Raw genomic sequence first — 26,281 nt, 5'->3', positions numbered from 1 at the left:
CTGGAGAAGGATATCATGTTTGGTAAGGTGGAGGGTCAGAGAAAAAGAGGAAGACCCCCAATGAGATGGATTGGCCAGGCCGGCAGCATCAATGGACTGAAGCATGGCAACAGTAGTGAGGTTGGCCCAGGATCGCAGGATTGGGCAGTGTTTTGTTCCTGCTGTGCATAAGGGCGCTATGAGTCAGTACCGACTCAGTGGCACCTAACAACAGCAATAACGTGTGTGTATAATTTATATATATATATACACTTCCACATACAAAGGCAGGTTTTCCCTAGAATAATTTACAGGAATGTTTTGGAAGAAGTGTAGCTAGAGTGCTCCTAGGAAGCCAAGATGGCCAAATTTCGTCTCTCATACTTTGGACATATTTTCAGGAGGGACCAATCACTGGAGAAAGATACCATGTTTGGTAAGATGGAGGGCCAGTGAAAAAGAGGAAGACCCCCAACAAGATGGTTTGGCAAGTTGTGGCATCAGTGGACTCAAGCGTGGCAGCAATTGTGAGGTTAGCCCAGGATCGAGCAGTATTTCATTCTCCTCTCCATAAGGTCGCTATGAGCTGGTCAACTCGATGGCACCTAACAACAACAAGAAGTCAGGTGAACTGGGTTACATAAGGCTCTCCACAATGAGGTGCTCGTTCCAACTGAAGGAAAGAGTATTTTAAGGGTTCATCTAGTTCCATCATAGCAGCCTGTTTCCCATAACTGTAACTGGGTGCACTGATCATGGTAACCACATTCCGATGGTGACACCAATTATAGCCCTCCATTACAAGTTGGTAAGTATGAGAAACTGGTGTGAGACCATTGGCATGGTTAAGTGTCTCAGAAATGTCTTGTCCAAAAATATAGCCAGTACCACATGGAGAAACACCCCATCCACCATGATCATCTGGATCTGACCACAGCAGATCACATACTGAACCCTCATGTGCAACTTCCTGTAAACAGTCCAGGGCTCTTACAGAGTGTATCTATGGATGTGGATGTAGGCAGCATATCTGTCCATCTGCTGAAGCTGTAAGTGGAAGACAGTCAAATAGGTCTGTATAATATTTCCAAACATTGGCATTTCCATCCTTTCTCAGACATTCATCATAAAAGCCATATACTTGGGCAATTTGTTGGCTTTCGTGGTTTCCTCTCAATATTGCAATGTATTCTGAATAACACACATTTAATGCCACAAAAGAAGAGTCACATCTCCACCGAATAGTAACCTCTGTCTACATAGTCACCCATGAATACATAGTTTGCATCTGGTGATTTTCCACCAGTTCTAAAGAGTTCCATAAGTTAATGGAATTGACCATGAACATCTCCACAAATGGTAACAGAGCAACGAATCTCTTGCATGTTTGATTCTTTTGTTAAAATTTCCTTAGCCTTTTTGCACAGTGTCCGCACTTGGTTCTCGTTCATTTGTTTACACTTGTTCAGCTGCTCGACCTACCACTGGTCCAGCTCCTTGTGAACACCTTGTTCTCCATGGCTGCATGATCTCCTTCGTCTTTTCCTGCCCCCCACCCCTACCTGGAGCACTGCTACCCTTTCCCACTGCTGCCACCACCACCAGTTCCTGGCCTTTCTGCCCACATTTTAATTGGGTAGTTTGCTTTTTTTCTCATAGAGATGATGTAGTTTTGTATAAATTTTAGGTATTAGTCCCTTGTCTGATATGTCACTGCAAAAATTTTTTTTGCCGTTCTGTGAGCTCCAGGTTTACTCTTTCAGCAGAATCTTTTGATGCACCTGTGTCTTATTTTTAGGAGATGCCAGTCATCTATTTTGTCTTCAACTATTTGCGTGCTGTTTGATAGTGTATTTATGCCATGTGTTAAAGCCCCCCTACGTTTGACCTGTTTTTTTTCATTGATCTTTATAGATTCTAGTTTTACATTTAGGTCTGCAATCCACTTTTAAATTTTTGTGTATGGTTTGAGATATGGATCTTGTTTCATTCTTCTCCAAATGGATTTCCAGACTCTGTCTTCCCAGTTTAATGTGCTTGGGTTGGGCACCTTTGTCAAAGATATCTGACTGTATGTGGATGGATTTGCTTCTGGGTTCTCAATTCTGTTCCATTTATCTTTCATTGTACCCCAGCAGGCGATTTTAACCACTGTGGCTGTGTAGTAAATTTTGAGATTCGGGAGTGAGAGGCCTCCAATTTTGTTGTTCTTCTTAAGCAATACTTTGCTTATCCAAGGTCTCTTATCTTTCCGTATAAAGTTTGTGATCATGTTTTCTATCTCTTTAAAGAATGGTGTTGGGATCTGTATTGGGATTGCATTATATCTATAAATTGCTTTAGGTAGTATTGGCATTTTCACAATGTTAAGTCTTCCAATCAGTGACCATGGTATATGCTTCCATGTTTGTAAATCTCTTTTGGTTTCTTTTAGTAGTGTTTTGTAGTTTTCTTTGTATAGGTCTTTGATTCTCTGGTAATATTTATTCCTAGGTAGTTCATCCTTTGTATAACTATTGAAAATGGTATTGTTTTCCTAATTTTCTTTTAATAGATTCCAATAAGTGTCTTGCTGAGTGTTAGGGATTTTTCTGTGTATAAGATGGTATCATTTGAAAATAGAATTTTACTTCTTTGCCAATTTGGTTGTTTTAAATTTCCCTTTCTTGTCTTATAGCTTTGGCTAATACATCAACCACAATATTGAATAGGAATTGTGATAAAGGGCATCCTTGTCTGGTTCCTGTTCACAAAGGGAATACTTTCAGTTTCTCTCCATTGAGAGTCATGTTGGTTGTTCGGTTTGTATATGTGATCTTACTTGCGTTGAGGAATTTCCCTTCATTTCCTCCTTGCTGAGTGTTTACATCAGGAATGGATGTTAGATTTTGTCAGATACCTTTTCTGTATCAGTCAATATGATCATGTGATTATTTTCCTTTTTTAAAAAAATGTATATCGTAGAGTTCTGGTCATGATATATTATTTTTCATAAGGTTGAATTCTGTTGGCTAGAATTTTGTTGAGAATTTTTGCATCTATGTTCTTAAGAGATATTTATCTAAAATTTTCATGTGTGTGTGTGATATTCTTGCCTGGTTTTGGTATGAGGGGTGTACTCACTTCATAAAATGTATTCAGGAGTCTGGAATACTTTGAATAAAACTGGTGTTAGCTCTTCTTTGAATGTTTGGTAAAATTCACCAGTTAAGCCATCTGGTCCTCGATTTTTTTGTTGTTGGGTGTTTTAAAATTTCCTGATCAATTTCTGCTTGTTATTGGTCTGTTCAAATTTTGTACTTCACTCTGTGTAGGTTTAGGTAGGTCGTGTTTTTCTAAAAGTATATCAATTTCTTGTAGATATTCAAATTTATTTTGAGTACAGCCATTCACAGCATTCTGTTATTCTGTTTATTTATGTTGGTACTGTTGTGACGTCACCCGTATCCCATCTTAAACTTACATGTGAGCAATTGATGGTCTGTTCCTGGCCATGACTTTGGTTTTGGTTGATGATACTGACTTTTCTCTACATTCTCTTTCCACAAATGTAGTTGATTTAATTTCTGTGTATTCCATCTGGTGAGATCCACATATATAGAGTATAGTTACTATTTTGTTTAAAAAAGGATTTGCAATGAATACGTCTTTGATCTTGACACATTCTATCTTGCATTCCCCAGCATTGTTTCTGTCACAAAGGCTATATTTTCTCGTTAAGGATCCTTCCTCTTTGTTTCCAATTTTTGCAATCCAATCACCAGTAAATATCCATGCATCTTGCTTATATGTTTGGTCAATTTCAAACTCCAGAAGTTCGTTGTTGTTGTTAAGTGCCGCCTAGTCAATTCCAACCCATAGCGACCTTGTATAGGGTTTCCGAGAAGCAGGTAGTGAGCTTGAACTGCCAACCTTGCAGTTCAAATGACTTTGCTGTCTGACACATTAGCCAACAATGCCACACCAGGACTCCCAGAGGTTGGTAGAAAACTTCAATTTCTTCATTATTGGCTTTAGTGGTTGGTGTGTAAATTTGAATAGCCCTGTTTAATGATCTACCTTGTTGCCATATAGATATTATCTATCACAGATAGCATTGTATTTGAAGATAGATCTTGAAATGTTCTTTTTGACTATGAATGTAACACCATTCCTCTTCAATTTGTCATTCCCACCAGAGTAAACCATGTGATTATTCTATTCAAAGTGGTGAATACTAGCCCATTTCTGCTTACAAATGCATAGGATATCAATCTTTATGCATTCCATTTAATATTTGATAACTTCTAATTTTCCTAGATTGATACTTCATGCATTCCATGTTCAGATTGTCATTAGTTATTTGTTACTGTTCTTATTTAGAGTCCTGCCTAAGCAGCAAATGAAGATCTCAAAAGCTTTACTCCATATATTTCCTGAACATTTTGTTTGAGGAGGCACCTTTTCCTCAGTCATATTTTGAGTGACTTCCAATCTGAGGAGCTCACATTCTGCTGTTATTAATAAAAGTTTTCATTGCTAACCTTTTAGAAATAGTCATCCTCTCCTTCCTAGTCTGTGTTTGGCTGTAAACTCTGCTGAAACCTTGTCTGTCATCGGTGACCTGAGGTATTTTAAGTACTAATGGCATAGCTTCCAACATTCCAGCCACATGTAAGTCATCACAGTATGACAAAAGTGGGTATGAAATGATAACACTTTATTGTTTTTACTTGTGTTTCTTTGATGGTTAATGATGTTGACCATCTTTTCATGTGTTAACTGATCTTTTTTTGATCTTTGGGAAAATGTCTGCTTAGATCCTTTGTCCATTTTTAAATTGGGTTGTCTTTATTTTTCAGTTGTATGAAAGAGTTCCTTAGTCTGGACAGCAGTTCCTTATCGTTGGATATGATTTGCAAGTATTGACTTTTATTTTGTGGGTTGTCTTACCATTTTATTGCTGGTTTCATTTGCAGCACAAAAGTTTTTCATTGTGTGTGAGAGCTCATAAAAATGTACTTCAGTTTTCCTTTTAGAATTTTAATAGGTTTACCTCTTCCTTTTAGGTGTGTGGCTCATTTTGATTTTAATTTTGTAATAATCTGTGAGTTAGGGTCCAACTTTTTCTTTTGCATATAGATATCCATTGTCTAGTTTCATTTGTTGAAAAGACTTGATACCCTTATCAAAAATAATTGATGATAATTCAGTTCACTCCCATGGATCTATGTTTCTGTCCTTATGATGATTCTCTCTCTCTCTCTCTCTATATATATATATATATACACACACACACACACACACACACACTATCTTGATTATTGTGGTTTCCCTAGATTGTTAATTTTTTTATGTAAGGTGAAAAAATATGCATGCCCAAACCAATATAACTTTTGCACTTATATGGCTCTTGATTACATCTTTAATGTGCAACCATTCTTACTATTCGTTTTCAGAATAGTTTACCACCATTAATATAAACTGGTGTGGTGCTGTGGGTTAATAGGTTAACGCGCTGGACTTCAATTTCAGTTTGAACCATAAGCCGGTGGTTAAAGCTCACCAGCTGCTCCTCATAAACTCTGTAGAGGATCGCTATGGGTCAAAACCAACTCGACGGCACTTAACAATAACAACAATATAAACTCAGGAGATCTTTTATGCCACTGTGTGTTAAGATACTGAACTGCAAGGTAGGTGGTTCAAGTTCACCAGCTTCTCCTTAGAACTCCTATACAGGGTCAGTGTTAGTCGGAACCAAATTGACAGCATTTAACAACAACAATATAAACTCAGTGCTTCCGATTAGAAATGTCTCTTTTCTTCCTCCCTCTCAACTATTAATGTTTGTTTTTTTTTATATATTTGCTTATTTCATGTAAGTTATATCTAGCAATATTTGTCCTTTTGACTGATTTCACTCTACATCATGTTTTAAGGTTCACTCATATTGTTGTATCAGAACTTCATTAACCTTATGGCTGCATGATATTCCTTTGTATATGTATTTTTCTTTCTGAGGTAGTTATTGCTTTTCTAACATTTTGTCTATCCGTCATCTGTTGGTGGACATTTTGGTTGTCTATTTGTGACATCTTTTGGATATTATAAAAAGTATTGCAATGAACATTGGTTGTACAGATTTCTTTTTGCCTTCCTGTCTTCACTACTTCTGGATATGTATCTAGGTTCATACAGTAGTTCTCTGTTCAACTTTTTTTTTTTTTACTGCTTTGTTGAGATGCAATTCACATAACACACAGTTCACCCATTTATGGTAGTCACCTTTAGTACATTCGTAGAGTTGTGTGTCCATCACCACCATCAATTTTGAAACATTTTCATTATCCCAAAAAGAAAGACTCATACGCCTTAAACCATCCCCTTTCAATTGAACATCCCCTCTAGCCTTAGGCAATTGTTAATCTTTCTGATTCTATAAACTTGGATAATCTTCGCATTTAATATAAATAGAATCATACTGTAAGTTGCCCTTTGTCTATGTTCAACTTTTTGAGGAATCACCAAATTGTTTTCCATGGTCGCTACCTCATTTTACACTTCCACCAGCAATGATGAGGGTTTGAGTTTCTCCACAGATTTGTCAACACTTGTTGTTTTCTGAGGTTGGTTTTTTTCTTTCTGAGGTAGTTATTGCTTTTCTAACAGTGATGAAGTGATATCTCATTGTGGTTTTGATCTGTAGATCCCTAATAGTTAATATACTGAACACCTTTCCATGAGCTTGTTGGCCATTAAATGTTGTCTTTAGTCTCCCTACGGCCATACCTCCCTGAGTGCGCCCGATCTCATCTAGATGTCTTATTACGTGAATTGTCTGTTCAAGTCCTCTGCCCATTTTTTATGTGGTTGTTTGTCTTTTTGTTAAGTTTTAGAAATTTTATATTTGTCATTAAATGTCATTGAGTTTGTTCCAAATCATAGTGACCCTGTATGGAGTGTTTGAGACTGTACAATTTATGGGAATGGAATCTTTGATCACATAGTTCAGTAATGTTAATCTCATGGCAAAGGTGGCATTTGATCATGGGAACAATTAGCATATGTTCTGTTTTCATCTCCTGTTCCTGATCTTCCTCCTTATGTTGCTCTGGGTGAATAGAGACCAGTTGTTGTCTTTGGATTGACACTTGTAAGCTTTTAAGATTCTAGCACTACACAATGGACTTGAAGGTAGAACAGAAGCATTAAACACATTGTTAGGCTAGGTAACTGAGATATCCCTTGACATCATGATCTGAAACCTCCAAATGAAGGGACTAAATCCTATAATGTGTTTGGTTGTACATAGGCGGCCTCAACAGCTAGATCTAGGGTTCTTGATTGACAGTTATTTTCTTTGACTATTTTGAATATGCTGTCTCATAGCCTTCTGGCCTCCTTTATTTCTGGTTAAGAAGCAGCTGTTAATTTCACTGGGTTCTCCTGTGGCGTTGTTTTGTTTTGTTTTCTTATTATTTTCAGTATTTTCTCCTGACTTTTGTCAGTATTTTTACTTACGTTGACTGTTCAGGGATTTTTATTGTATTTGGAATTCATGCATTTTCCTGTATATGTCAACTAATATTTTACAAGAATTTTGGAAAATTTCAGCCATTATTTCTTTGAGTAGCTTTTCTATTTTTCTCTCCTTCTGGTATTCCTATTACATGTACATCAGTATACATGGTGTCCCACATTTTTCTGTGACTGATCATTTTCATCCTCCTTTTTTCTCTTTCTGAATTGTGTAATTTCTGTGTATCATCAAGTTTTCGTATTCTTTTTTCTGTCAGTTGATGTCTACTGTTGAGACCCTTTAGTGATTTTTTTCCTTTTCAGTTATTTTCCTTTTCAACTCCAGGCTTTCTACTTGTGTGTGTGTGTGTGTGTGTGTGTGTGTATGTGAATTCAGGCAAAGGTTTATAGAGCACATCAATTTTTCATTTAGCATTTCATACACATTTTGTTTCATGACACTGATTGTGATCCCTATAGTATATCATCACGAACTCTACTTCATCCCTGTGTTTCCTGTTTCCATTTCTCCTCCTCCTTTCCTAACCTTTGTGAACTTGGTCCTTGGGTCAATGCTGCCCTTTTGATATCAAATGTTTATTATTCTATGGTGTGCAGACCTTCCTAGTGTCATTGTTTCCCTTATATAGACCTATTGTTTGGCTGAAAAATGGTCCATGGGAGTGAGTTCATTTCCAGACCTGAAAGGTGACTCAGGGCTTCCACCCATCTCTAATCTGACCAGTAAGAAGCATCTTTATCTTCTTTTTCTTTTCCTTTTTTATGATTTGAGTTCCACATTTTTCTCTCACTTTCTCCAGGACCGTCCAGTATCCCTTTCAGAGCAGTTGATAGTAGTAGCTGGACACCATCAAGTTCGGCTCTTAGGGTCATGGAGACTGAAGATTAATTTTTCCTACATATCTTTGGTTTTCTTCACTCATCTTTGTTCTGGATAGGGAGAGACTATTAGTTTCACTTTAGACAGCCACACACAAACTTTTAAGAACTCACCAAACAAGGATGGAGACATTGTTTTTGTGAACTATGTTATACCAGTTGATGTCCTCCAAGACTATGGTTCTGAGCCTCCAGACGCTTGGCTCTTATTTGTAATGTCTATATTTTTGTTGATTCTGTTTTATGTGATGTCATTATATCTTAATTCTTTCATCCTGGTTCCCTTTTGTTCTTTGGAAAGCTTTATAATGGTTACTTCAGAGTCTGATTCATTTTGACATCTAGTCACTCAACTGTGGGTTTCTGTTACCTGTTTGTTTTTTCCAGTATCTGTATCATACTTTCCTATTTCTTAACATGTCTAGTGGTTTCTTGAAAACTAGACATTTTAGGTAATACATTGTAGCAATTCTGGATACAGACAGTTGGAGCCCAAGCCATCCCTGGGTTCTGTGTGTCAAGGGCAGTGCTACTTTATTGACTACCACCCCAGTCAGACCGCTAGATCTTTGGGTCATGAGATTTGCTGCTCTTTCAATATGTTTACTTCGTGATTTCATTTGAGTGTTGTGATATTTTAATAAAATGAGATTTTATTCTTAACTGTTCTAATGTTCATGAGAAATATATAATATTTTTTACTGCTAATGTATATATTATTCTGAGGAGTGTTATCTTTTCCAGTGGGACAAGCCTTAAGTTGCATTATATTCTGTAATTAAATTCACTTGAAAATAGAATCCACCTTAAGGGAAATTACTTGACAGCCCTCTGGGGTGGACTGCATCATTTCAGGGGATGGTGATTAACAGGGTACGGCCCTGGGATAGATCCTAACAGAGGCATTTACTTACTTTTCGGATGTGAAGGTAGTTTGAGTTATGTAATTGATTTTCACATGTTTTTCTGCACTTCTAAGCACATTAGCATTAAAGGTTGGGGAAAATGGCAGGTGCCTTCATGGCAGTCAAATATGTTGGTTAAATCAGAAATAGAACTTAAATGTTTGTCTTGAGTGGCTCTTATAAGAGAATGGTTATTTTTAGAATAAAGATTGATGGCACTTAACAATAGCAACAAAATTCGTATTTAGGGTTTTAATTCATTTATTTGATTTTGCTAAAATTTTAATTTTTTTCTTTCCTTCCTTGGTTATCTGAGTCAGCAAAACACAGATAAGATAAGCATACTTAACTAGCCTTGAGACTTACTTACTATTAGGAGCCTGTCTTTCATTTGAATGGACTTATATAATGTTTGACATTTTATCTTGTTTAACCTGTTTGAATTAATAAACATAATATTTAATCTTTTCAGAGGTCGAAACAGTAGCAAAGGACTGCCTCAGAATACGGTGAGTAACTTGAATTTTATGTCTTTGGAAAAAATGGTTAACTAAAGTATGATTTCTACCCATAGACAACATGCCAAGACAAAATGGGAAAAATTCTCTGAATTGGAGAGCTCAGAAATCTTTATAGATCAAATAGTTTACTATAAAATTATTACTTATATGTGTTGTTTCATTTTGATGGCTCATACGTACGGTCACTATGAGTTAGAACTGACTCTACAGCACTTAACAACAACAGTGTATAAAATGATCCCTAGTGTGGCACTGTAAGATAAGCACTCCACCTCAAGGTTGGTTTGAATCAAAAAGTTGGCATTTCAAACTCACCAGCTGCTCCTCAGAAGCGCTATACAGGGTTGCTATGAGTCGGAACCGGCTCGATGGCACTTAACAACAATGTATAAAATGTAAAATTGTCTATAAACAGTATTTTGTCATGCATGATAATTTTTTAATAGCAATTGTAATAAATGTAAATGAGCAATCCTCCAAAATATGAGCCGATCATCAGGATTGAGTTTGCAGAGCTGTTTGGGTTTTGATTTTGAAATTAAGGTGCTATTTTATTGCTTTTTTTTCCTCCTTGGAACAGGGCCTTCGGATTTTAAATTCTGGGATGTTATCTTTGAATTTAAACTGGGCATAAAGGGCCAAATATTTAAATTCCATATGATACAAGAAAGAAATGAGGAAGTTTCACTATTTTTGAGACTTTGCATTGTTTGGACAGATTGTCATTGTAAGAATCAGAAAGAAATGCTCTTTAAGTAATATGTAATACAAAGTGGTGTGGTTGAGCACTATTATTGATTCAAGTATACAGGGAAGAAGTAGTCAGGGTTCTTCTTTGAATGTGTACACCCCCCCCCCCCCCAAACAAAAACACCTCACCTTTTTAGTGTATAGGTCTATGAGTTTTAACAGGTGAATACAATCGTATGACAACCACCATAGTGAAGATAATACTATTAGAACAGCTCTGTTGCCCCTGAAATCCCTCATGCCACTTTATAGTTAGCCTCCTCCACCTACTCTCTGGCAGCCATTGGTCTTTTTGTTCCAGTGGTTTTTGTCTTTGCTCTTGCTTTTATAGTCAAAATTCTATTTATTGGTGTGACTGGTTTCTCTTTTGATAACCTAAGCTGCTGTTTTCTAAGGAAGCAAAAGATTATAGTGAAGCAAATCTCATTTTTGCACATGTATGGCAGTAAACCTTTCTAAAAGTATCCTAAAATAAATATTAACTTGAATACACACACACCAAAGTATAAATTCTGATTTCTAATAATGTGTTTTCATATTCCAGATTTCATTTGATGGAATCTATGCAAATATGAGGATGGTTCATATACTTACGTCAGTTGTTGTAAGTTATCAGATTTTTGAGAATAAACTGCCTTGGGAGTAGTGTAAAGTAATTTTGTGAAGTTATAATATAGATGAGTAATAATAATCTCTTAGGTTATTTTATTCAGGGGTGATTTAGTAAAAATATAATTGAACTCTTCATCCAGGCTATTTTAACCCACTGGGGAAGTGTTCTTGTTATAACACAATGTACAAAATAATACAAGGGGCCTCACAAAGTTCATGGAAAATGCCCATTATCTTTTACTCCCATTTTCCCTTGAATTTTTAGATAGAAGTCCCCTCATATAGTTAGTTGATAGTCTACTATAATGCATTATTGTCTTGTCATCTAGCATAACTTGGGTCAGAATTGTTTAATTTCACCATTAAATTTATGCTGCAAACCCTCAGTCTCCTAAGAATTCTGAGAGTTACCTCATTTATGAGGCGGGGGCTTTTTTAAAGTTTGTAGAAAGTTCTGTTATCTTTTAGTTCTGTTTTCCCACAAACATGGTTCAAGCCCTATCATAATGTCTAAAAAAAGTTTTGCTAGTGAATATCTGATATACTGAGTGAACTGACAACCTGATGCCCTGTGACTATGTAAACATCCCATTTCCTTAATAACGTAAGTGTATGTTTTTAGGGATCCAAATGTGAAGTCCAAGTGAAAAATGGAGGTATATATGAAGGAGTTTTCAAAACGTATAGCCCTAAGGTAATTTTTAGTTTTCCTTTTTGTTAATGTAAAACCCATGAATCATCAACAGTTGTTGAGTAGTGTTTATTAGTTTCAAGTTTAGCAATCTTTAGTTGTGAGCTGAGTATACCGGTAATTATTTGTATAAGCAAAGACTTTGGTTCTGTGTAATTATTAAAATACTTTGTTCTTTTCAAGCGTTGTGGACTACAAGAGATGAGTCAGTTCATTTTTTTTTTTTTTTTTACTCCATCACTATTAATGAAATTAAGACAGATCATGGTAGCAAGGGCCACTTTGAGATCTTCAGATGATAACTAAAGGGTACCATCATCAGACTCTTTTGAGATAGATTGTTTTTTAGTAGAAGTATATAAAAAATAACAAAGGCCATATTGTACTAAAGAATTCCTATTTTGAGAGTTAAGTTCATTTACTAGGGGGATTTAAAAAAGTTTGTAGGAAGGTTGCTAGCTTTTAATTCTGTTTTTCCACAAACTTAATACTCCATCATATAATGTCTAAAAAACTTAATTTTCTAAGTGTTTTGAATACTTATATTTTTAATTTTAGTGTGATTTGGTACTTGATGCTGCACATGAGAAAAGTACAGAATCCAGCTCAGGGCCAAAACGTGAAGAAATAATGGAGAGCATTTTGTTCAAGTGTTCCGACTTTGTTGTGGTGCAGTTTAAAGATATGGACTCCAGTTACGCAAAAAGAGGTGGGTTTTCATTTCTAATTGCGTCTCTTTCTGTATTAAAACAAACTCCAAAGTGATCATGTAGGTGGTAGTTTTTTAAACAGAGAAGCCCTAGAATAACCTGATTTAAATGTTGTTTAATTTAGAAAATTGGGACTTTAAATACATTTTTTATTCAAAAAAATATTTAAGAGGAAAGTTATTTGGTCCTTTCAGTAGCATGAACAATAACTGAGTTTGTGTTTTGTTAGAAGTAGTTTGTAAGGAATTTTCTTAAGTGTCTTGGTCAAGAATGCTGCTCTTCATCTGTTCCACCAGGGGACAAGAAAACCATCCCTCATTTTCTTCCTCTAGTCAGTTTGCATCACTGAAAGCCCCTACTGAATTAGAACAGTTTCTTCCCACCCCTTATACCCCCCTCCCCAGAAACAAGAGACTGTATTGTCTATCCACACCTCTGTCTCTCCTCCTCTCCTCTAAAAGGGAAAAAAAAAAAAGAATGCTGCTCATTTCACTCATGTGAAAGTGTCTTGTCCTTCTTGGTTTACATTGCTTCACTTTATGACACAGATCAAATCCATCATTATCAAGTTGATTCTGACTCACAGTGTCCCCATAGGACAAGCTGTCCCAGAGGATTTCCCTGGCTGTAAATCTTTATGGAAGCGCACACAGCCTCATCTTTCTGCTGTGGAGTGGTTGATGGGTTCGAGCTGCCAACCTTTCGATTAGCACATGCTTAACTAGAGTGTCACCAAGGATCCCTTAAGCTTACAATTGTTGTTGTTAAGTGCCATCCAGTCACTCCTAAGCTTATAAGGGAGCCTATAAATCTGAAAGTCAAAGCACAGGGCCAAAACAGAAAGACCTAGTGGTGTGAATAGAAAATGATTGCTTAAAACTGAATGCTTTGGGGGTTTGGGGGTTTTGGTTTTGAATTAGTGCAGTATTTTTATTTTTTTTTTGCTTTTATCTTTCTCCGTTTGGAAAGGCCTTCTGGTCTTTGAAGTATAGCAAGTATATTTGAAAACAAAATTTAGAACGTGGAACTATTTTGAGAATTTGAAAGCAGTTCTTTTGTTGTTCTACAATTAAGACCATTTTAAGTGTTGATTGAGGAAGAAAGTGCAGGAATTGCTGAGGTTTGTCTGGAGACCCCGCTCTGCCGACTTAACCAAAATTTATAGGCAAATAATATAATTCTGTTGCAAATAGTAATTGTTGCCATTTGGTTTTCATTATCAAGTCTACACCAACAGCTATTTTGCTTTTATTTTTCACTGTTACTGGGAAATGACAAGCCACCAGGAAGTTGAAGCTTTCTTTCTTGGACCTCCTAAACAGATTTTCACCCAAAGTTAGCTTGCCTTTCCAGAAGCAAGCGATGCTAGGCTCTCTGTAACTGTTTACAAATGCTGATGAAAGTACAGTGTTGTTTTTTAACATCTTCTCAGATACCCATTCACAACTCTTTTCTAAAGAGTCTTCAAATCTTTGTTAGATTTTACCTCTGGAGCTGATCTTGTATATTCCTACAAGCACACACTTATTTATAGCTATGTTGTTGTTGTTGTTAGGTGCAACCCATACTGAAGACTATGGTCTTTGATATTCATCAGTAAGTATTTTAAGTCCTTTTTACTTTCAGCAAGCAAGGTTGTATCATCTGCTTGTCGCAGGTTTTTAATGAGTCTTCCTCCAGTCTTGATGTCATGTTCTTCTTCATATAATCGAGCTTCTCATATTATTTGCTGAACATACAGATTGAATAAGTATGGTGAAAAAACAACTCGGGCACACCGCTTTCCTGATTTTAAACCATCCAGTGTCCTCTTGTTCTGTTCTAATGACTGCATCTTGTTCTGTGTACATTTTCCTTATGAGCACAAGTTAGTGTTCTGTAATACTCATTCTCTTCAATGTTCTCCATAGCTTGTCATCGTCCATACAGTTAAAAGCAAAAGCATTTTCATAGTCAGTAAAGCAAAGGTAAACATCTTTCTGGTGTTCTCTGTTTTCATCCAAGATCTAGCTGACTTCAGCAGTGATATTGCTTGTTCCACATCTTCATCTGAATCTAGCTTGAACCTCTGGTAGTTCTCTGTCCAATGTACTGTTGCCACCATTTCTGAATTATTTTCAGCATGATTTTACTTCATGTAATATTAATGATACTGTCTGATGATTTCTGCATTCCGTTGGGTCACCTCTCGTTGGAATAAGCACAAATAAGGATTTCTTCCAATCACTTGGCCAGGTAGCTATCTTCCAAGTATCTTGGCATAGGTGAGTGAGTGCCTCCAGTGCTGCATCAGTTTGTTGAAAGATTGCAATTTGTATTCCCTCACTTCCTGGAGCCTTATTCTTTGCCAATGCCTTTAGTGCACCTTGAACATCTTTATTCAGTACTGCTGGTTCGTGAGCATATGTTGCCTCTTGAAATGGTTGAATATCAACCTTTTCTTTTTGGTACAGTGACTCTGTGTATTGCTTCTATCTTTTGATGCTTTGTGCACCATTCAGTATTTTGCTCATAGAATCCTTCAGTGTTTCAAGCCGAGGCTTGAATTTTTTCTTCAGTTCTTATAACTCTGCTTATATTGTTCAGTTTTCCACTCTTTCAGATTTTAAATTGGTCATAAGCCAAAAAGCGAAAATAAAACATTAATTGAATATACTCACAGCACCCTAGAAAGATTCTTGAGCACAACAGAAATGTCCCCTCCAATATTCGGTGCCAGGTCATTTAGGTAACAGCTGTTCACAACTTTCTGTTTTTTAAAGTGAGTTCACATTTCTGACATTTGAAAAACACCTCTTCAAGATGTTTGGGTACCTCATTGTTTAATTTCCCTTGTAAATTAATGTCTCTGTACTTTTATTATTTCATTTTATTTATTATTTTACTTTTTTACTGTTCAAGTAATTTGGGTTCACTAATACACATCAGAGTGATCTTTTTGAAACCTGTCAGTACATTCATAATGGAGAATGTCTTTTCCTATCATCATAAAATTATACTTTTCTTGGTGAGGATAGGTAATACCATACTACCTTCCAGTATTTTCTTTAAAAATTGTGTTGGTACACTTGGGAGAAGGATGTTGCCATTGCTTATATAAAGTTGATCATCTTGGAAATCCTTTGTGGCAGTTCTACTTTATCCTATAAGGATCATACACTGTAAGGTGGAAATCTGTCCAACAACATTGGGAGATATAGTGGTCTAGTGAATTACGCTGTGTGCCCAATGCTTGTCGTTGTTGTGAAGTGCCATCCAGTTGGTTCCAACCCATAGCGACCCTGTATAGAGTTTCTGAGGAGCAGCTGGTGAGCTTGAACCACTGACCTTGCAATTTAAACAGCTTTGCAGTCTGGCACATTAACCCACAGCGCCACACCAGCATCCTGAAAATAACACTGGTGTTTAGAATTTCAGGTATCTTAAAATGGGTTCTTTAGACTTTCTTGGCAGAAACTGCCCTTTCTATAAGAGGAACTTATTATTTTGGATTGGATATCATCTTACTGTTGAGCCAGTTCCTAGTGATTTAGAATGGAGAAATTGTCTTGAGAATAATTGATTTGTATGGCTTATTAATTATAAAAACTAATTATCAAATTAATTATGAAACAAATGTACTGCTTTTAGATTTTTATTATTTTATATTAAAGATTTATAATGACCTTTGGTGGCACAGTGATTAAGTGTTTGACTACCAAAGTGGCTAATCAAAAGGCGGATGGTTCAAACCCATCAGCAGTTCTGGCAATCTGTTACCTTTGTAGAAATTTGTTGTTGTTGTTAAGTGCCGTCGAGTCGGATCCGACCCATAGCAACCCCTATACAGGGTTTCTGAGGCTATAAATCTTTACGGGAGCAGAAAGCCTTATCTTTCTCCTGCAGAGCGGCTGGCAGTTTCGAACTGCTGATGTTAAGGTTTGCAGCCCGATTCATAACCATACGCTACCAGAGCTCCTTTCGTAAAGATTGCAGACTAGGAAATTTTACAGAGCCCTTCTACTCTGTCCAAAGGGTCATTATGAGTCAGAATCAGCTCACCAGCACACAGTAACTCAGATTTCCAGTTCCCTTCAATGAAGGAAGGGAATTTGATACTGGGTTCACACTTTAGACACTTGGGGGAAAATTGGATTTTAGAGCATGTGGTGCTGAGCTGTAGGCAGGAATGTGTGATGTGTGGCTCTATTCTGTGGGTCTTGAGGATTTATGCTTTCATTCATTGTCTCAGAAGTGGAGATTATCTCAGTTAGTCTCTGCTATTAGCAGTTTGATAATTCTACGTTTTAAATAGGCAGGTGGATTTGAGTTTTTTAAAGAATTAGAGTAAGTGATAAATTTCTAATATTGTAGCTTCCTAAAAGAAGGAAATTTATTTCCTTTTTGAGCATCTAGCTTTTTATAAGTCTCTTCTGTAAAATTACTGTCAAATTATTATTGTTTTAATAAACCAAATCTATTGACCTCTATTCAATTCTGACTCAGTGCCGTGAACCCTATAAAACAAAGTAAAACTGCTCCATCTGAATGAAATCCACTGCCTTTGAGTCAGTTCTGAATGACCAACCCTTTGGTTAAAAACCACTAGTCCAGCACTTAACCCACAGTGCCACCAGGGCTCCTTTAGAACTGCCCCCATAGTACTTGCCTAAGTTTTTTTTTTTTTTTTTTTTGAGCTTCTTATTGTGAATTGGGTGACAGTTTACAGAGCAGATCAGCTGTTTTAAATTCAACAAATCATACACACTTTTATGTCATGTCATTTCTTGCCATCCCCTCAATGTAACATCACTTATCCTTCTTCCTTCCTGAGTATCTGGTTTCCATTTTTACTTTTCCAACCCTCTGAACTTTGTCTTTAGGTAAATGCTACCTTTTTGCTCTCAAATGATTGACCATTCTCTAATGTGCATACCTTACTGGTGGTCCCTTTATGTTGTTGCTAAGTGCCATCAATTTGATTTGGACTCATAGTGATGCTATATAGGTTTTACAAGAAATGGGTGGTTAGTAGTCTAGTGTTTATCTTACAGCGCCACACACACACAGCATTCACTCTGTGTCATTGATAGGTGCCGTGGAATCAGTTCTGACTTTAGAAACCATATATAGGATTTCTGAGAAGCAGCTTGATGGGTTTGAACCACTGACCTTGTGTTCTGTAGTCCAGTGCAGATTCTATAGTGCCACTCAATAGACCTATCTGTTTGGTGAATTTAGTTTCAGACCTTAAAGGTGACCAAGGGCCTTAGCCTCAGAGTTCCATCAGTCTCTATCTGACCAGTAAGCCAAGTCGTTCTTAGGGTTTTGAGTTTTGTTACATACTTTTACCCACTTAATCCAGGGCCTTCTAATGTGATCCCTTCAAATTATTAAGGTTGATTTGTTGTTGTTGTTAGGTGCCATTGAGTCAGTACCAACCCACAGAGACCTTATGCACACAGAACAAAACATTGCCCTATCCTGGGCTAACCTCACACTACTGTTGCCACGCTTGAGTCCATTGATGCTGCCACTTGGCCAGTCCATCTCATTGGAGGTCTTTCTGTTTTTCTCTGACCCTCCGCCTTACCAAACATGATATCCTTCTCCAGCGACTCGTCCCTCCTGACAATATGTCCAAAGTATGAGAGACAGATTTTGGCCATCCTGGCCTCAAGGAGCACTCTGGCTGCACTTCTTCCAACACAGATCTGTTGGTTCTTTTGACAGCCCATGGCACTTTCAATATTCTCCTCCAACACCATAACTCAAAAGCATCAATTCTTCTCCAGTCTTCCTTATTCATTGCCCAGCTTTCACATGCATATGAGGTAATTGAAAATACCATGGCTTGGGTCAGGCGCTCCTTAGTCCTCAAGCTGACATCTTTGCTCTTCAACACTTTAAAAAGGTCTTGTGCAGCGGATTTGCCTAATGCAATACGTCTTTTGATTTCTTGACTGCTGCTTCCGTGAGTGTTGATAATCCAAGAAGAATGAAGTCCTTGGCAACTTTATGCTTTTCTCCGTTGATAAGAATGTTGTTTATTAGTCCAGTGGTGAGGATTTTTGTTTTCTTTACATTTAGATGTAATCCATACCGAAGGCTGTGCTCTGTGATCTTCATTAGTAAATGTTTTAAGTCCTCTTCACTTAAAGCAAGTAAGGTTGTATCATTTGCACGTCGCAGGTTGTTAATGAGTCTTCCTCCAATCCTGATGCCACATTTTTCTTCATATAAGCCAGCTTCTCAGATTATATGTTTAGCATACAGGTTGAATAAGTATGGTGAAAGAATACAACCTTATCATACACCTTTCTTAATTTTAAACCATTCATTGTTTCCATGTACTGTTCAAACAACTGCCTCTTGGTCCAGGTACAGATTCTTCATGATTCAGCACAATTAAGTGTTCAGGAATACTCATACTTGACAATGTTGTCTATAGCTTGTCATGATCCACATAATCGAAAGCCTTTGCATAGTGAATAAAGCACGGGTAAACATCTTTCTGATATTCTCTGCTTTCAACCAAGATCCATCGGACATCAGCAGTGATAGCCCTCATTCCACGGTCTCTTCTGAATCCGGCTTGAACCTCTGGAAGTTCTCTGTCAATGTATGTTTGTAGCCATTTCTGTATTACCTTTAGTAAAACTGTACTCACATGGGGTATCAAAGAGATTGTCCGATGATTTCTGTATTCCATTGGGCCACCTCTCTTTGGAATGGGCACAAATATGGATCTCTTCCAATCAGTTGGCCAAATAGTCATCTTCCAAATTTCTTGGCAGAGATGAACGAGTGCCTGTGCCGCCTCACTTTTCTTGAAAGATTTCAATTTGGATTCCATCAATTCTTGGTGCCTTGTTCTTTGCCAATTCCTTCAATGCACCTTGGACTTCCTCCTTCAGTTTCATTGGTTCTGGATCACATGCTATCTCTTGAAATGGTTGAACATTAGCCATTTCCTTTTGGTACAGTGACTCTGTGTATTCCTTCTGTCTTCTCTTGATGCTTTCTGCATCATTCAGTGATTTGCCCAGAGAATCTTTCAGTAATGAAAGTCAGGCCTTGAATTTTTTCTTCAGTTCCCCCAGCTTGAGAAATGCTGATTGTGTTCTTCCTTTTGGTTTTCTGATTCCAGATCTTTGCACATATTACTGTAATATTTGGCTTTTTCTTCTCTAGCTGATCTTTGAAATTTTCTGTTCAGCTCTTGGACCTCATTTCTTCCATTTGCTTTAGCATCTCTATGTTGGAGAGCAAGTTTCAGTGTCTCTTCTGACATCCATTTTGACCTTTTCCTTCTTTCTTGTCTTCTTAATGACTTTGCTTTCTTCATGTATGATGTTCTTGATGTCATCCCACAACTCTTCTGGTCTTTGGTCTTTAGTGTTTAATGTATCAAATCTGTTCTTCAGATGATCCGTAAATTCAGGTGGGATATATTCAAGGTCATATTTTGGGTCTCATGGACTTGTTTCCATTTTCTTCAGTTTCAGTTTGAATTTGCATATGAGTAATTGAAGGTGTGTTCCACAGTCTGCCCTTGGCCTTGTTTTCACTGATGGAGCTTTTCCATCATCTCTTTCCACAGATGTAGTCAATTTGATTTCTATGTATTCCATCTAGTGAGGTCTTATGCTGTCTAAAGAAAAGGTATTTGAAATGAACAAATCATTGATTTTGCAGAATTCTATCATGTGTTCTCTAGCATCATTTTGATCACCAGGGCCATATTTTCCAACTACTGATCCTTCCTCTTTGCTCCCAACCTTTGCATTCCAATCACCAGTAATGATCAGTATATCTTGATTGTATCTTTGATCGATTTCAGATTGAAGAAGTTGGCAGAATTCTATATTTCATCCTCACTGGATGTAGTGGTTGGTGCATAAATTTGAATAATAGTGGTTATTAACTGGTCTTCCCTGTAGGCGCATGGATATTATCCTATCACAGACAGCGTTGTGTACCTCATGACTGATCTGGATTTGTTCTTTTTGACAGTGAATGCAACACCATTCCTCTTCAATTTTTCATTCCTAGCATAGTAAACCACGTGGTTTTCAGATTCAGAATGGCCAATACCAGTCCATTTCAGCTCACTAATGACTAAGATATCGATGTTTATGCGTTCCATTTCATTTTTGACAACTTCTAATTTTCCCAGATTAATACTTTGTACATTTCATGTTTTGATTTTCAATGAATGTTTACAGCTGTTTCTCTTCATTTTGAGTTGTGCCCCATCAGCAAATGAAGGCCCCGCCAACTTTTCTCCCACTGGCGTCCTTTGGCGTCATCCTTTGTACTCCTTTGGCGTCATCACAGTCAACTCTACTTTGAGTGCCTTCCAACCTGAGGGGCTCATTTTCCGACACTATATCTGACAGTGTTTCTCTGCTATTCATAAGGGTTTCAGTGACTAAAGATTTGGAAGTAGTTTATCACTCTTTCTTCATAGTTTGTCTTCATCTGGAAGGTCATCTGAAACCTGTCCACCATGGGTGACCCTGCTGGTATTTAAAATACCGGTGGCAGAACTTCCAGAATCACAGCAACTCGCAAGCCACCACAGTATGACAAACTGACAGATGAGTGGTGGTTGATAGTATTCACTAAAATTTGAATGCATATTCTAGGTCACAGTCTCATTCAAAGTACTTTGTGTTTATTTTTTTTCCCCTTCTTGGAAGTATGATTGTTTTCCATATGTTAGAGATGAGGAAACGGAGCCAAGTGTAAGTTGCAGAAATGAGGACACCGCCCCAATACTCTTTTACTGCACTATGGTGACTTGAGTTCTGTGGTCTGATTGGTTATTTTGCTGAGCTGTATTGGCATTCACCTTCACCAGTCTTACAGGGGAAGATCTTTCTTTCCCACAAAGAAAGCCAAATTAAAACAAAACAAAACAAAAAACAGTACCAACATATTCTGAAGCAATACAGCATGCAGAATGTCACTAAGAGTTTTCCTTTCTAAATTCTTGGTTTTATTTTTAGGGAAACCATTTATAGGAAGTATAATCAATGTGGGTCCTAGTGTGGTGCTGTAGATAACTGCTGGACTGGTAACCACAAAACTGACAGTTCAAACCTACCAGTCATTCCTTGGAAACCACCATACTGGGTCTTTGAGTTGGAACTGACTTGATGGCACTTAACAGCAACAACATAGTCAGTGTAAATCTTCAGTTCTTGATATTAACTTAATTGACTTAAGTTGTTGTTAGTGCCATCAAGTTGGTTCTGATCCATAGTGATTCTGTATTGTGTTCTGAGGAGTGGCTGGTGAGCTTGAACAGCCAACATTGGGGTTCAAACAACTTTGCAGTCCAGTGTATTAACCCACAGTGCAACACCATATTCATGAATATATGTAAATGAATTAAAGAGGCCTAGAAATAATTGGTATTTTCTTGTGCTACTACAAATAGGTTTCATTTGGTCTCTTGAATATGACAGATGTGTCAGTTTGATTTGTGAGCAAAATGAAGAATAACCTTATGTCTTGTCAACTGTGGGTTGCTTTGGCACACCTGCTTTAGAAGAGACCATCACATTATCCCTGTAAAATTTGTGTATGTTGTGTCATTTCGTGAAGCTCCGGTGCAGGTAGAAAAATCTGGGACATTCTGAATCTCCTCTCCCTGTTTTGGTGTCTGTTTTTTGGGACATTCAATTGCCTTTTACCCTGTACCTGCTTACCTTGGAATTCACCTATTATCTCTCTTCATTTTTGCTTGGTTTCCTGTCTCTTTCCAACACCCCTTTATTGTGTCTTTATCCGTATTTTGCTCTTTGACTTAATTACTCCAATGCAAGTGTGTTTCAGTTCTCCAGCTTCTCTTTCATGTCCTAAGTCTAGTTCTCCGCAATGTTTTTTTCTGCCACTTTGCTTCTTTTGTAGTATTCTCAGCCTGGAGATCCGGGGTCTGCAAAATCAAGATACACGGGCCAAATTCAGCTGTCGACTGTTTTTGAAAAAATAAAGACACTATTGGCAGTTTAGCCTATTCATTTATGGGTTTCCTATGGCCGTTTTCGTGATACAGTGACAAACGTGGGTAGCTGGGAGGGAGACTGGATAGTTGGCAAAGCCAAAAGCACATACTTTATGGCCCTTCATGGACAATACTTGCCAGCCGTTGGTCTAGAATGTCAGGCCAGCCCATGAAATCATTTGGTCTGACCCTGTTAAGGCAACCACAGTTCCAGGCATCACATTGTTGTTGTTGTTAAGTGCTGTTGAGTAGGCTCCTATTCATAGCAACCTTGTATAGAATTTCTGAGGAGCAGCTGGTTTATCTGAGCTACCACCTTGTTTATCCTACAGTGTCACGCCAGGATTAGGTGTGAGTTAAACGTTTGACCAAATATAGCAGGCTAATTTTTAAGTTGATAATTTTATGTGGTCTGTGAATGATGTTATATATTTTGGCAGAAGAAAAGTTCCCCATTCCTGGTCTAGACCATTGGTCCTTTCCTTCAGCATTTGGTACTGTTGGTGTTTTAGGCAGCCAACTTGTGAAAGTGCTTGATCAAAAATACATACTCTCGTTGGCTTTCGTGAAATAATGCTGAACATATATCATTCTAAACTGTTGTCTAAAAATTCATGCTTTATCTCTAATCTGTTGTTGGCTTTAAGTGGTGTTGAGTTGGTTCCAACTCATAATTAACCCTGTATAGGGTTTCCAAGCAGTGGCTGATGAGTTTGAACTGCCAACCTTGTGGTGCAAACCAGTGTTGTGGTCCAGTGCTGTATCCCACAGTGCCATATCAGGACTTCATGTCTCTATAATCTGTTGTTGTTAAGTGCCATCAAATCGGTTCAGATCCGTGGCAACCCTGTGTAGATTTCAAGGAGCAGCTGATGAGCTTGAACTGCCAACCTTGTGGCTCAAACCTACTTTGCAGTTCAGCACATTAACCCACAGCACCACACCAGGACTCCATCTCTAATCTAGTACTCTGTTAATTGTTACATTGTCTTATTTGTAACCACTCAAATTGGATTTTGTCCACATAATCACTTTTGCTTACCACCTCTTTTGTCACATTTAGTGAAAATGGTATAATTGAAAATTGGCTATTGGGAGTGATCTGTATTACCAACTTGTTGCCTCTTCCCTCATCTGCCATTTATACTCTCTCTTGCCATCATTCCCTCATCTCTGATTTTAGTAAAGGAGAGAACTTGCTTCCTGTTCAATCGTAGCTTCTCCAGTCACTCCCTTGGCCATGTTTCTTCTACCATTCTTGGTCTCTTTCCTTCTCTGCTTATTCCTTGGACTGTTGCTAATGACACTGTAAGATCATCACTGGACTGCAAAATATAAGGTCAGCAGTTCAAACCCATCAGCTGCTCCTCGGAAACCCTATACAGGGTCGCTGTGAGTCGAAACCAACTTGGTGACAGTAACAACAACAACAACAACTTACTCATCTTTTGAAACTGAAACCTACTCAAATCCTTCTCATTGAAATTTAAATCGCTTATTCTACTGACTTTTCAACCCATTCCTCTGAGGCTACCCAAAACCAATAATTTCTTGGCCCTATAGACTCTCTTATAGGAGCTCTGATAGCGTAGTGGTTACGAATTGGGCTTCTAATCTCACTGTCAGCAGTTTGAAACTGCCAACTGTTCCATGGGAGAAAGATGAGTTTGAACTGCTTTCTGTTCCCGTAAAGATTCACAGCCTCACAAACCCTGTACAGGGTCGCTATGAGTCAGAACCAACTCCGTGGCACATAACAACATATAAGTCATTACTTTGCTAATAGATTTGACGTTGTTGCTTTCTCTCTCTTTCAGCTTTGCCCTTCAGTCTTGGTTTTTCTGTATCTTTGCAGATTGATTATTCCTTCCCTTTGTCTTTCTTGGACTTTTTTCTGACTCATAGTGACCTTACAGGACTGAGCAGAACTGCCACAAAGGGTTTCCGAGGCTGTAACAGTTATGTTGTTGAACAATATCATAAATATCACATGCAAGTGAAATTTTACAGGCAATAATCAAAAACGATTGCAGCGATATATTGACAGGGAACTGTCAGAAATTCAAGCCAGATTCAGAACAAGACTTGGAACTAGTGATAACATTGCCGATGTCAGATCCTAGCTGACATCCATGACCAGCTTTGGGTAACATTGAGGAGAACGGGTATTCCAGAACATTTAATTGTGCTCATAAGGAAAGTGTACATAGACCAAGAGGCTTTCGTTTGATCAGAACAAGGGGATGCTGAATGGTTTTACAGTCAGGAAAGGTGTGTCCCAGGATTATATCTTTTCACTATACTTCTTCAGTCTGTATGCTAAAAGGATAATCTGAACAGTTGGATTATATGAAAAAGACCGCAGCATCAGGATTAGAGGACAACTCATTAACACTTTTAATATACACATGACACAGCCTTGCTTGATTGAAGTGGTTTAGATTTAAATACTTACTTAATGAGATCATCAAAGATTATAGCCAGCCTACAGTATGGACTATACTTCAAAGTAAAGACAAAAATCCTCACAGCTGAACCAGTAAATAACATCTTGATACATCAATTTTTCTGCATTCTTCCTTATTCATTGTCCAACTTCATGCATGTAAAAGGCTATTGAAAATACCATGACTTATGTCAAACTCACCTTGGGTTAGTCCTCCAACTGACATCTTTGCTCTTTAACACTTCAAAGAAGTCTTGAGCAGCAGGTTTGCCTAATGAAATACGTTTGATTTTTTGACTGCTGCCTGTGAGTGTTGATAGTGGATTCAAGCAGAATGCAATTTGAAAACTTGTCTTTCTCCATTTATCATGCTATTATGTATTGATCCAGTAGTGAGAATTTCTGTTTTCTTTACATTGAAATGCAACCAGTACTGAAGGCTGTGGTCTTTGATCTTCATCAGTAACTATTTTAAATCCTCTTCGCTCTCAGCAAGCCAAGATTGTATTATCTGCATATTGCAGGTTGTTAATGAGTCTTTCTCCAATTCTGATGCAATCCGTGTTCTTCTTTATATAACCAGTTTCTCTGATCGTTTGCTCACCATACAGATTGAGTAAGTATGGTGAAAGAACACAACCCTGGTGCACACCGTTCCTGATTTTAAACCATTCAGTGTCCCCTTGTTCTGTTTAAACGACTGCCTCTTGGTCTCTGTACAGGTTCTTCAGGAGCATAATTAAGTGTTGCAGTGTTGACCATAGCTTGTCACGATCCACACAGTCGAAAGCCTTTGCATAGTCAATAAAGTACAGGTAAGCACCTTTCTGGTGTTCCCTGCTTGCAGTCAGAATCCATCTGATGTCAACAATGATATCTCTAGTTCAATGTCATCTTCTGAATTTGGCTTGGACTCTGGCAGTTTTCTCTCAATGTATTGTTGTAGCAGTTTTTTCTTTAGCAAAAATTTTCTTGCATATGATAATAATGATATTGTCTGATGATTTCCACATTTTGTTGGATCACCTCCATTTGTAATGGGCACAAATATGGATCTCTACCAATCAGTTGGCCTGGTAGCTGTTTTCCAAATTTTGGGGCATAGATGAGTAAGTGCCTTTAGCACTGTATCAGTTTGTTGAATATTTCAATTTGTATTCCATCAATTCATGGAGTCTAGTTTTTTACCAGTGCACCGTCAACTTCTAACTTCATTGCATCTTGATCATATGCTATTTCATGAAATGATTGAACGTTGACTGTTTCTTTCTTT

The 26,281-nt window shown here is 37.6% G+C and overlaps 1 protein-coding gene and 1 pseudogene across 1 annotated transcript in view; one reads left to right on the top strand and one right to left on the bottom strand.

Moving 5' to 3' along the window:
- ATXN2 (ataxin 2) overlaps nt 1-26,281 on the top strand; it is a 170,041-nt gene that overhangs the window by 76,538 nt on the left and 67,222 nt on the right. The window contains exons 2-3 of the mRNA XM_006865425.1: nt 11,100-11,159; nt 12,417-12,567. Coding sequence (XP_006865487.1) covers nt 11,127-11,159; nt 12,417-12,567 — 184 coding nt within the window. The 5' untranslated portion in view covers nt 11,100-11,126. The remainder of the gene's footprint in view (nt 1-11,099; nt 11,160-12,416; nt 12,568-26,281) is intronic.
- On the bottom strand, nt 602-4,519 carry LOC102812409 (annotated as a pseudogene).

This window comes from Chrysochloris asiatica, unplaced genomic scaffold (genome assembly GCF_000296735.1).
Source record: "Chrysochloris asiatica unplaced genomic scaffold, ChrAsi1.0 scaffold00078, whole genome shotgun sequence".
In the NCBI taxonomy this organism is placed as follows: domain Eukaryota; kingdom Metazoa; phylum Chordata; class Mammalia; order Afrosoricida; family Chrysochloridae; genus Chrysochloris; species Chrysochloris asiatica.
The sequence above is the reverse complement of the archived record's forward strand: the minus strand, read 5'-3'. Positions and strand labels throughout refer to the sequence as shown.